Here is a 13,409-nt window from a genome sequence, read left to right as displayed (position 1 = left end):
AATTAATTTAAAAAGTATAATTTTTTTTCATACCAAGAATGAACCTTGACAAAAATTTATATTTTTTTATTAATTAATTTATTTTTAAAAGTTTTAATTTTACATCTGCCACGTGACATGTTGACAGGTTGTCCTGTGTTACCAACAAATTAGTTTTTAGTGTTACTTCAGTATGAACTAATGGTGTTAGTGGAAAGACACGAACCTAGGTGAAAGAATACAAATTTAAGTGCCAACTAAGTATTTTTGAATAAATTTAGGGAGCAAACTACATATTAATCCATTTAATTTTAATGCATTCTAAGAAAATGAGAAAAAGTGTTTATTAGGAACTCTGTACGATCTTATACCATTTCTATAGGGTAAACACTAATTTCTCTTTTCAATTTTGTCATGAATGTTTTTTGATGTTTTTGATTTGGTCATCTTAAATGGAAAATAACAAGGTTAACACATTTAATCTTCAATACTTATACTTACACATTCTATCAATTTGGTCCTATTTTTAAATATTTCAATAAACTTAACCTTCCATATTTACATTTTCTACCAATTTAACCCTCAAAACACATATAATTAAATTATTATATATTGCGAAAACGAATAGAATATAATTTACATCACATTACGCGAAAGTACAAAATATACTATTATTTATATATATTCTAACAATATCATCTTCAATGTCGTAACTATATCTAATACTTGTTGTCATAAACATGGCAACCATGAAAGAACATTCTAACTCCTGCAAATTGAATCATTGAAGCAAAACATAAATCAATTAATCAGTACTAACCAAGTATATATATGTAAATTCCCATGTTGGAATTACGCTAGAAAGCGTACATAAATGAATCAGTGTTTGAGCATTGAATCCGATCGTTGATTACACAAACCAAAATGGCAAACTTTACAGAGTAATACCCTAAGAAGTGAAAAAAAGGTGAATTGCTTTCATTCATATTTTTTTAATGATTATTGATATATTTATAGTAGAAGATGAAGAGCTATAGATTCAAAATGGAACTGCTAGGCTGTTTCGAGCCGGCTTTGACACCGTCAGTTGGTACATCTTGATTAGCCCAGGTAGAGATGAGGTGATGGGCAATCGCGAATGGACCGGGGAAAAACATGGGAGCGAGTTCCCCACTTTCGACGTTAAAATCTGCCGACAAACTCTGTCCCTTCTCGACTCCTTTGCACATTTGATCTACTTTGGCTGCAGTCGTTTTTTGCGCCTTCTTGTATTCTGCAACCGCCAATGCTTTCCTCACGTCTTCTCTACTGTGCCACTGTGCGTCTAGACATACAAAAAGTATCACCATTATTGCTATTTTTGAACTGCAGCGAATAGGTATGAGGACTTCAAAACGAGAAAACAAAACTCGACTTGCATGCTCGAGGGAGAGACTGTCGAAGGGCTTCTAGGGTACGTGAGTGCAAACATGAAACAAGAGCTGACATGCGTGTTTGTATATCAATTATGATGCAATCCACTAACCATAACTTGTTTCTTTATATGATTCTATGGCAAAATCTAGGGAACCTATTGAACATCAAATGCAATGGAACGTCACCAATGGCACACAACGAGGCAAAAGCCACTGATAGCAGATGTAAAGATTAAGCATGTTCTATACACCACAGATTTCCGGCAGTGAAGAAAAAGAATAGAAGAAATACATCAGAAAAGGACCAGAAATTATGTTTCCTACAGATTAAGAATGGTTTTCAAAGCATAGATGTACCTATAAGTTTTCCGGGAGTGAAGAAAAATAATAGAATTATATGGAAAGAAATTATGTTCTCGAAGATAAAGCAACCTAGAAAGGAAAACTGTAAATGAGAATACATTTACGTGCATTCAAGTACCTTCTAGTTCTTCCTTATCCACGTTTATTTCAAGAGATTTAGCGAATGCAAAGAACCCGACCATCAACTGGCACGGTATGCTACTCGGACCAACTGACAAAAAAAATCAGATTAGTGATTTTAAAAAGTAATAGATGTAAATATCTTACATAACATGGATAGAAAATACGAAATAGAACTTTCGAGCAGAATGATAAGCAAGAAGCTAGTCAAGGATAATAGAATGCTAGAAAAATACAGACAGTTACAAGTAGTAAGCGCAGGCTGCAAAGTTTATGTCTAAACCTATGTAGCTCCGATTTTTAAATTTTTTTTTCAAGTACCTATGTCCAACATATATCCGAATACGAGTATGAGGATATGATCCTCCAAGGAGTTCAAGTAAACATATAGTTCTAAACTAAATCAGCATATAAATTTATTATGAAGTATCATTCGAAGAATGTTTACCCGGCCATGGCTGAGAACTATGATAAACAACTTCTCCGACTTCAATACCGGCCTCTTCATATGTTTCTCTCCTCACTGCTTCTTCTAAGCTTTCCCCTGGCTAATGGAAAAAAGAAAATAATCCAACAATGAAGCTGCGGAAACAAACATCCATCATATTCGCTAAGATATGGGAAATGAAGGCGAGTTACCTCTATGAATCCGGCTAAACAACTCCACATTCGAGGTACGAATCTAGACTGTCTACCTAAAAGTGCACGATCATTTTCTCTATCAATGACCAACATAATGACAACCTAGAGAAAAACATTAGTTAAAGATAATAAAAGAGACACATCCCTATTCAAATATTCAATTGCAGAACATAAAAAAGAGAAAAGTGGTTTTCTTACAGGATCAACACGAGGGTAAATCCTCTTTTTGCAGGATTCATTGGAGCACTGTTTCCTTCTTCCAGCTTCTTTGGGAATTGTTTTTTCTCCACAATGGCCACAAAATCGTGATAGGTTGTGCCATTCAAGCAATGCTCGAGCCTAAATCAAATGGTTTCAGTTCAATGCAAAAATCAAAGATTAAAAGCACAAAAATAACTGCTTTTTTCACTTACATGACCAGCAATAGCCAATTCACCCATGGCAATAGAATCAGACCAATCAGTAGCCACCATTAGTGTTCTAAGCTCCACAAAGCAAAATTGTTTGCTACCCAATTCAGGGACCAATCTACTTTCCCCAGAAACATCAACAGCCCAATAAACAACATCGTCTTCAATCTTTGAACCCAAATAAACCAAAGAGTCTTCAGTCAAGTCCATCCCACATTTCCCCAGAAAGTACTTACAATCAGGTAAACTGATCCAACCCAGATGCCAACTGGGCACATCATCATCATTATTCCCTGTGATAGACGAAGAAGCTAAAGGTCTGCCCTTTCTAAAAGGCAAGACCTTGAAAAGAGGAGACTTTGGAGGAGGTGGAAGGGAGGTGGTTTCTGGGTTTTGGAGGAGATGGGTTTTGAGGGACTGGAAAGCTGAAGAAGGGGAAAGTGGGTCATGGGCTTTAAGGGTTTTGGATCTTATGGGGTTACCAGCAAATGCATGGGCGTTAAGGTTGATGGACATGGTGGCTAGGGAAGAAAAACAGGTCCTTTTTGTTAGGGTTTTAGAAAGGAAGAGCAGATGAGAGGAAGAAGAAGAAAAGAAGAGAGAAACAGAGAGCATGGCTGCCCTTTTGACCATTGGTGTGGTTGATACTTAATCAGAGAGTAGAAGGGGGTAGGTGATGACTAAGGCGATTGGTGTGGTGACACGTGTCCTGTTTGAGGGCCTGTCGTTTTCTTGTGGATGGGTCCCATTGTTTGATCGGCCGACCACTCTCATCAGTTTTAAATTACTATAATGTAAATTTTAAAAAATAATAAGATGACGAAATATAAAATTTTAATAAATAAAAATATATAAAATTAATAAATATTAAATTAAAATAATATAAGTGGAACTAAATAAATTTAAGTTAATCATTTATAAATATAAGTAGATTTGAACAAATTTTAAATTATATTTTAAGTCGAATCAAACTTTTTTTTTTAAATAAATTGAGTTGCGCTTTATAATAAAATAAATTAAAGTATAAACTAACCTATTAAAGATGAGCCTAAGAGAGTGAAAAAACAAACAGAATTAAAAATAATAACCAAAGTAAAAAAGAAAATAAATTAAAAGCCAGCTTAGACTTAGCTGGCACTTACTCCCCAAAAATAAGCTTTAAAAACCTGTGTTGTTGTCAAATTCCTTAAAAGTAAATGTTTCTAAAATTTTGATCTTTTGCATTTCTTTGCTCTTCTTTCTACCCAAACATTTCCATTATTGCTATCAATCAGATTCTCTTGGTCTAAGGAGCAATGATCCCGCTCCGATTCGGTTTACCGTTCTTAAGTCCATATAATTTTCTTTCCCTGGTCATTGACTTAAAAACTATTACTTAGGAGTCCTTTCTTTTCTCACCATTCATCTTATATTTCTTTTCAAATTAATTTTGGTGAATTATAAGAGAAGGGTAAAGCTCTAACAACAATACGATTAGCGTGACTTAAACTCAAACCACATCTAGACTGATGAACACCCTCACCATTAGACTAGTACATGAGATTTTTTCCATAGATGTTGAATCTTAAACAATTTAAATAAAGTTAACTATATATTGCAATAAACAGGTTTATCACTTAACATATCATGTAAGCTTAATGAAACCCCAAATTTCCTTTTTCTAGATTTTGAAACCCAAACAAGGTTAATTCCTTTTTTCTCTGACTCTATTGCTTGTTTTTTCATGGTTGAAATGAAATGTTAACTTATCCAAAATATTATTCATAAATATTATAATAATAAATTTCTCTGTAACTTAAATTATTATAATAAGTTATAAACATAAAAAACTAAATTCTATTATAATTAAAATATTTATAATATCACCTAAATTTAATTAAATAAATTTTAAATGTTAACTTGAATGTCTAGTTACTGGGATGAAAATATATTTTTAATTAAATAAATTAAATTTAGACTACCATATAGGACATCTAAATTGACATTCACAACCTATTTGGATGGTCACGTAGGACTGCCGTTAAAGAGGTAATAAAGTTTAACTTTGTAACAAAACGATAACGTAAGTGACTAAAACGTAACATTTCAAACATAAATGACTAAAATATAATCTAAGATGACTATTTTTATAATTTTTCCTAAAATCAAATCTATTCTAACAATAAAATTACCAGTCTTTGCATTAGCTGTAATAATTTTAACAAATTTGGAGCATAATTTTGATAATTTTTGACTGATACGTTATTTCCCCATTTTGTGGTTTTTTAGCAATAAAATATAAATATAAATTGACAACAAAGTTGGCTTTTGCCAATAAATTAATTAAATCATAAAATAATTACAATTAAAAATATGCATTCATGTCAATTAAAATGCATAACATTAATTACAATTATTTTATATGAGAAGTCACACATATTTTCCTTTTAGTGTTATAATAACACTGTTATTTTAAGATTTTTTTATTTTAATTATTTTTAATTATAAATTTAGAAAAAATATTTACTAAAGTTTCCTTTTTAAAATGCCTTTGAATAGGCGATAATTATGATGCAATAAAATTTTTTACCTCACAATTATAATAGTTAATCTTCTTAACTCACCGTTATTTTTAATTTTCGCACATCCAAAAACTCTCCTTAGTTTATTTCCCTCTCCCATAAATCTAATCTGAATTAGTTTAAAGAAAGAAAAATGAGCTGGTGGTGGGCTGGTGCTATCGGAGCTGCTAAGGCAACTCTCCTTTTTCATTTGGCTTGTTGGATTTCTGTTTACCCTTCACGAAATTGATTTTTTTTGTTTTAATTTTTGCAGAAGAAATTTGAGGAAGATGAAACACCAAAAAGCTTCAAGAGCGTTGGGCTGGTCATTGGAGTCACCGGCATAGTCGGCAATAGCTTGGCTGAAATCCTACCGTTGTCCGATACCCCAGGCAGCCCATGGAAAGTATACGGGGTGGCTCGTCGGCCCAGACCCAATTGGAACGCCGACCATCCAATAGAGTACATTCAATGCGATGTATCCGACCCAAATGACACCAAATCGAAGCTCTCTCAACTTACTGACGTCACCCATATCTTCTACGTCAGCTGGACCAACCGAACATCCGAAGCCGAGAATTGTGAAATCAACGGTTCCATGCTCCGCAATGTTTTGCGTTCCGTGATCCCAAACGCACCCAATCTCCGCCACATCTGTCTACAAACAGGAGCCAAACATTATCTTGGACCGTTCGAGTTGTTTGGTAAAATCCAACTGCATGATCCGCCTTTCACCGAAGATTTACCGCGGTTGAACGCTCCCAATTTTTACTACCGTCAAGAAGACATCCTCTTTGAAGAAATCGAGAAAAAAGAAGGATTAACCTGGTCTGTGCACCGACCCACAGCCATATTCGGGCTTTCGCCTTACAGTTTAATGAACCTCGTTGGAAGTCTTTGCGTTTACGCCGCCATTTGCAAACACGAAAGCAAACCGTTACACTTTCCTGGGAGCAAAGCCGCTTGGAACTGTTACTATGAAGCTTCGGATGCGGATTTGATTGCGGAGCAACATATATGGGCGGCGGTGGATCCGTACGCCAAAAACGAAGCCTTTAACGTGACTAATGGGGATGTTTTCAAGTGGAAGCAGTTGTGGACCGTTTTGGCAGAGCAATTTGGGATAGAAGAATATGGGTTCGTGGAAGGGGAGAATCGGGGGTTGGAGGAGGTGATGAAAGGGAAGGAAGGAGTGTGGGAAGAAATAGTGAAGGAGGAGCAGTTGCAGAAGACGAGTGGGAAATTGGTGGTTTGCAGATCTGGCTTTTTTGGCGGAAGCGCCGCTACTCAATACGAATAAGAGCAAGGAGCATGGGTTTTTGGGGTTTAGGAATTCCCAGAATTCGTTTGTTACTTGGATTGATAAGATGAAGGCTTACAAGATTGTGCCTTGATCTCATTCAATCTCTTGTTCCAAGTTGTCTCCTGGGTTTTTCAGATGAAATTTCTGTTGTTGTAAAATAAGCACATAAGGTCAGCTATTAATGGCAGTGGCGTGGAACCGTAAGATGTTAGAAGCACTGACTTACCTTCAAATGTTGTATTTGTGAAAATGCGGTCTCCCTGTATTTGTTTATGATGCGTCGTATTTTATCCTATTTTAATCTTTGAATTATACAATAAAAACTTGTTCCATTAGACAAAAGCCCCGCCGGGAAATTTATTGCATATCAATTCGATATTAGACCTCTTCATGGCCGAGTGGTTCAAAATTTTAACCTCAGATTTGGATTTAGTCTAGTCTAAAATATAAATTAATAATAAAAAATAAGAATTATTTAATATTTAAACAATAACAATAAAAGTGTAATATTATAATAGTAAAGTTACAACAAAACAATAGTCAACAATAACAAAACAACAACAACAATAAAAAAAAATTGTTAGACAAACTCAGACCTAATCCGAATAATAAAAAAATTTACTCGAAACTTGACTCATTTAAAAAAAGGGTTTTATTTTTTATCAAGCCCATTTTAATTTATAATTAGTCTATGTCCACAAACATTACTACAAGTTGTGTTTGGTACAAAAACCTTCTTCCCCAATGCTTATGACAAATGTTGTTATTTTTTTAGTACAAATAATTTTCTAATGAGTTTTTCATTTTTGCAGCTCAACTAAAAATATTTGGTAGACACTAATTACAAATAGAATTGTATATGATTTTTGTGCACATACAATATTAAGGTCTGAGTCTCGTACCAGAGGCGAATCCAATATTTTACTCTAAGGGGTGAAATTTCTAAATTCAAATTATCTTTTTTTTTAATGTAAAAAAGTATCGATTCTTCTCGAATTTTTTTTTCTTATCAAACAAATCAGTTTAATGTTTTTTAAAAAGTATGAACGATTTAACTGTAAAAAAATTAAAAAAAAAAACTACACTATATAAAATTAAATATTTATTTCAAATCTGCAAAGAAGAATAACTAACATTATCCTAAAAATTTCATAAATATCATTATAATTCCAAAAATTAAATTAAAAAAAAACTTGTCCTTAAACCTATTTCTCATTACTAGGCATCCTAAATTGCATCATCCGCTTTTTCATAAAATCGTACTCATTAATAATAGAATCTTGATTTTTGTATAAGGAGCCAAGAGGAAGATAATTTGTATTTTTTTACTCTGTGCTCTTAGTCTCGGCATCAAACTTTTTCTTTTTTTTTTCTCTTTGTAGCACCTTACCAAAGGAAGATAATTCCTTAGCAAAACATGCATATCAAAATACAAGAAAGTCACTCACCTAATATGTATGGGTATGAGACAAATCAATTGATTCTTGAATTTGGCTTTAAAATCCATATTGGACCTCTAAATTTAGTCTTTCAAGGCCCTTCATACATTACTATTCTATTATTATTAAATTTATCTAATTAAAAACTAAAAAAATATTTTGTTAATATAAAGTATAACATTATGGCTTAATAGGGCAAATTAAATGAAATACAATTTAACTAAGGGGGACAAATATTGTATAATGTAGACATCAAGTCTAAAATACATGATAATTTATATATAAAATTCAAAAATCTAAAAATTCTAAAAAGGGCTCCAATTTTTATTTTACTGAACTTATTTGAATTTAATATTATAAAAATAAAATATTAAATAAATTTAAAACATTCTACGTATTAGAAAGATCTATGTTTTTTGATATGACAAAATAATTACTAATTTCAGTTTTTTTTAAAAAATTCTGAAAAATTTAAAATAATTTTAAAATAATCTGACATAGGTTAGATTTGTGGAAAATTAATTTCATATTTCATATTTAAGAAAAAAAAAGGAATTGATATTATTTATATATATACATGCCAACTCTCAAATTAAAATATTTAATATATTTAAAGAAAACTATATATCTTATATTCAAACCTTACGCCATCTATTAGATCTATAGAAATTTTAAACAGTTGGTAAAGATAGATATTTAAGAAAATTAAAAAAATTCACCAAAAAAATATTAAGTCAATTAATTTTGATGAAGACAACTTGATATCAAAGGAATTTATTGAAGTATCTCAGTGGGAGATCGCAACAAGAAATTGCTCCAATTTTTATTCTGCTGAACTTATTTGAATTCTATATTAGGATAGTAAAATATTTAATAAATTTAAAACATTTAACATATTTAGAAATATCTAGATTTTTGGGTAAGGCAAAGAAATTATTGATGTAACACCCCATACTCGATTTGATCGTTGGGTCTGAGCTATGAAATGTCATATTCGTTGCTGGAGTAATTATAAATATAATTTTTAATCAATTATATGCAAAATTAACTTCAATGAATATGCCAAAATCTTTAAATATCTAAAAAAAAAATTGTAACTTTAGGTGCATCCATTAGTTATTTATTCTAATTGATTGTCTTACTAGGACTTTGATTCAAGTTAAAATATTAGATGGTATATAGCACTTGGTTATTCTCATTAAGTTTGCAAATACATCTAACAGTTAACTTGTAATGAGCTATCCTTATTAAACTTCTGGTTCAAATTACTCTCCCCCTAACTCATTACAAGTTATTATTTGTCTCCCTCTAATGTTGAGAAAACTATCGAATCAAAATTGTAATCACAAATCATGTTATAATTGAATCTCGAATACATTCAAAATAACTAATAATATAAAGAAACTTGTAATTAATATGTATTCCCAACCTTCTTTGAAGATTTACTCATCTTTGTTCATTGTGGTGGAGCAATTGGAACATATACGCACATACAAAAATTCAAAGATGAGAAATATTTAGCTTTTGATCAAAAACCAATTGTAACGGGGAGTATTTATAACTTATTGGCTTGATGCGTACAACACATAAATTAGCGTGATCTCATGTTGAAATAGAAAGTTTAGTTATCATAAGTAATGGTTTAGACATTAATCAGATGTGTTCAATCAATAATTTCTCTAAACCATTATGAGTAAACTTTTACAAAAGTTTTTCAAACTCAATCAATAAAAGATTGAGATATAAAGTCATTAGTATTAGCAAGATGAATTGTCTTAATTGCATGATATGAAATTAATTATTTAAACAAGTAATATTGCAAACGACAGATTGTAAATTGATAACACATATGTGATTATTTTGTAGATGCATCTACCAAAATCATATAATATCAAAACCATCCACACGGTGGATGAAAGGGCCATATTCATTTAAGAAATGTAAGACATTAAATTTCAACTTTAGCTAGTGAGTTTCTAATAATTAATTTTTATTGAGAACAAGCAACATATGAGAATTCTTTTAAATTAAAGAATCTTTTGGTTCTTTAATGAATGTCCATATGAATTCTTAATTAATTTTCGCATCATATATGATCCAAGATGGTCTAACTGGTCACGCCAAGTAGTAAATGCATTTGTATCAGTAAACTTCTAGTTTACATGTATTTCAATTGTACTAAATTGTAACAAATTAATAATTTTACTATCATTCCTTTTACTTTGTATCCACATATAAGTGCTATTTAGACATTTACTACTAGAAATGTCTAAATCAATGCGAATACTATTATGCCACTAAGTCAACAAAATAAATATAATTCTCAAACAATTATATGCAATATTTACTTCAGGGAATATGCCAAAATCTTCAAATATCTAAAAAATAAAATAAAATTGCAACTTCAAGAGCATCCAACCATAACAAGCTTTAGATAGAATTGTCATATTTTATTGCTCATAAATAGATCTTCCACAGTCAAGTATTTTGCTTCCAACCCCTTAAAGGGGATAATAACAAAAGAAGATCACAAAGCTTATAAAATAAATATAAATTAATAACCCAATCATCTTTTTTTCATCTTTTCAAAATAGATATTTATAACAATAGTGATTCATATGAAATATAATATTTTCCTCATTCACAATCTCAATATAAGATCCTTCATAAATATATTTTAAAACCAATGGATTAACCATAACAAGATATTAATATATTAGCTCTTCTAGAGCTTTCGACTAATTTTGTATTATAAAATATTAGAATAATAGTTGTTTGTTTTAGTACCAAATAAGATAAATACTTTCTATCTATAATGATAGAATTTATTATTACATTCTCATATCTTTCCTCAAAGAATATTAACAGAAACAAAATATTTAGGCATATGCTACATATGTGGCCAATAATCTTTCATATCACATTGATAACATAAGTTAACTTTACCCTTTGAAGAGTTATCTTGAGAACTCTCATTGTTCTTTTATTTATTACTATATTCCCACTTTTAGTGGTCCATGATTATATCTTTTATTTTCTTTATATTTACATTCACTTCAGGGAATGCAATAAATCTAGTAGAATAGACTTCTAAACGCCTCCATTGATTCTTTATTTCATAATCACCATCGCAAAACACGCGTGGATTTCAAATAAAAATCTATCTATTCATGTTCTCATGATTAGTCTCCAATCACATCCTCAATTACAATAACAATCATGATCTCTATATTTTCATTTTTCATAATTGTTATGTATTGCTATATTCACTTAAAAGGAATGAAGCAAAACTATTGGGAATAATTTCATAGTTTTTCATTAGTAACTTATCATTTTGCTTAGCTAGTAGAAGGTATGAGATCATTCGAAAATACTATTAAAGTCATTTTCACAATATTACTACTTTAGGAGCACATTAGATATTTCAATCATATAGTGTAATGTATTCCTTCGGGAAATATATTTAATACAAATACATGAGCATCTCACGTTATTTATATATATGGTTTTAATGTAAAACACATGAAGGTTTTATTCAACATATATCTTCTTGATTTGAAAAATAATATTATATTTTATAAAATTTTGCATCACAAGGAGCTAAAATATAAGCTCTTAAAAAGCTTTTTACAGTTTGATGCAATATTAGCTCTTCAGGAGCATATAATCATTTTATTGTATAACTTTAATGAATTCTTAATTTATTTTAAATAAAATCTTATTTATTCAAATAAAAATAAAATGAATAGATATAAATAAAACATATATTAAACGTAACACATAATAAATTCATGTCACTAATAAATCATTGTGGTTAGATAATATATATTTTATATATCATACCATAACAAAATGCAAAATATTATAATGTCAAATTAAAATAACTTTATAGCTATAAATGTTTAAACATAAACATTTTCTAACCTCCACCTTTTATGACATAATTTCATCTCAAATTTTACAATGATATGAAATTATCACAGACAGGTTGAATATCCCAAAGTTCATGACAAGTGTAACACCCCCACGCCCGAAACCGTCACCGGAGTCAAGCTTGAGGTGTTACTAAACTTATCTTACCTTTTAAACAACTCTAAACCACTTATTTTAATTTTCAGAATAAACTATTTTTCTGCGTCATGGTTGCTTAAAAATTCATTTCTCAAGTTTCAAAACTCGAAATTAAGATCCGTAAATTTTTCTTGAAACTAGACTCATATATCTATCTACTAATTTTTTTTTCTAGAATTTTTGACTTGGCCAATTAGTACAGTTTATTAGTTAAAATTTCTCCTGTTTCAAAACTCAACTGCACTGACCTCTTCTTACTATGAACCATGTTTCTTCCTGTACAAAATTCATATGACTAAGCCGTTTGTTTCTCTTAAAACTAGACTCAACAAGGATTCTAACCATATAAAGTAAACCTTCTAATTAGTTTTTTTAAAATTTATGGTGAATTTCCAAAATTGAAATAGGGGATCCAAAAACCGCTCTAACCCTGTTTCACTAAAACTCAGATATCTCATAAAATATAATACCTTTACCTGTTTTGCTTATTCCATAAGAAAATAGACATAATAAGATTTAATTTTATATATTATTCATCTTCAAAATATTTTTTTACAATTTTTAGTGATTTTTCAAAGTTACGTCATTTCTATTACTTGAATCTGTTTTTAGGTTACTTTCACATTTTTCATAATTTTCATGTGATAATCACCATTCAATCATACATATTAATAAACATGTATATCATCGGCCATTTTATTAGCTAATCACTAGCAAGTATTTACACATAATTCATTGTTCATATTATACCAAAAGTAGCTAAGTTTCTATACATGCCATACCCAAAACAAAACGTCTAATTATACCGAGTTATTTCTTTGATAGTGTGATCGGCCTCCGACGTTTCCTTCGATCCCCGAGTGGCTAGATAAGTACTATAAGAAGAAGAAAATAAAGAGATTAAGCACTAGGCTTAGTAAGCTTACAAGCAAATAAATCACAACATTCAACATAATGGATAATTATGCATAATATCATCTAACATCATAAATTTCTTTACTTCTCAATTTCTATCTTCTTCTTTATTCCCTTACCTTCTTTCTTACCTGACCTTTCCTTTTTCATAAATATAATCTACTTTTCCTTTGCTGTTAATTCACTGTAATTTAACTCGTACCCTGACCCGT

General features: G+C 30.5%; 1 protein-coding gene and 1 pseudogene across 1 annotated transcript; one reads left to right on the top strand and one right to left on the bottom strand.

The window, feature by feature from the left end:
* Positions 1-807: 807 nt before the first annotated feature.
* LOC107943216 (nudix hydrolase 19, chloroplastic) lies at positions 808-3,577 on the bottom strand. The gene is made up of 6 exons (XM_016876960.2): positions 2,933-3,577; positions 2,718-2,858; positions 2,517-2,621; positions 2,326-2,425; positions 1,876-1,968; positions 808-1,303 (listed from the first exon to the last, which is right to left on the bottom strand). Exons 1-6 carry the CDS (start codon positions 3,560-3,562, stop codon positions 1,011-1,013), a joined length of 1,362 nt encoding a protein of 453 aa, XP_016732449.2. The 5' UTR covers positions 3,563-3,577; the 3' UTR covers positions 808-1,010.
* A 1,933-nt stretch (positions 3,578-5,510) lies between these two features.
* LOC107943208 (3-oxo-Delta(4,5)-steroid 5-beta-reductase-like) lies at positions 5,511-7,099 on the top strand (annotated as a pseudogene).
* The last annotated feature ends 6,310 nt before the right edge of the window (positions 7,100-13,409 follow it).

This window comes from Gossypium hirsutum, chromosome A13 (genome assembly GCF_007990345.1).
Source record: "Gossypium hirsutum isolate 1008001.06 chromosome A13, Gossypium_hirsutum_v2.1, whole genome shotgun sequence".
NCBI classification, from domain to species: domain Eukaryota; kingdom Viridiplantae; phylum Streptophyta; class Magnoliopsida; order Malvales; family Malvaceae; genus Gossypium; species Gossypium hirsutum.
The sequence above is the reverse complement of the archived record's forward strand: the minus strand, read 5'-3'. Positions and strand labels throughout refer to the sequence as shown.

What these genes read in the sequence shown, in the direction of transcription:
- LOC107943216 (XM_016876960.2), bottom strand. Translation starts at nt 3,562, where the DNA reads ATGGTCAAAAGGGCAGCCATGCTCTCTGTTTCTCTCTTCTTTTCTTCT. An exon ending in GTTTAGCCGGATTCATAGAG is followed by an intron (nt 2,426 to 2,516) that starts GTAACTCGCCTT and finishes TTTTTCCATTAG; the next exon opens with CCAGGGGAAAGCTTAGAAGA. An exon ending in GGATAAGGAAGAACTAGAAG is followed by an intron (nt 1,304 to 1,875) that starts GTACTTGAATGC and finishes TTGTATGTCTAG; the next exon opens with ACGCACAGTGGCACAGTAGA.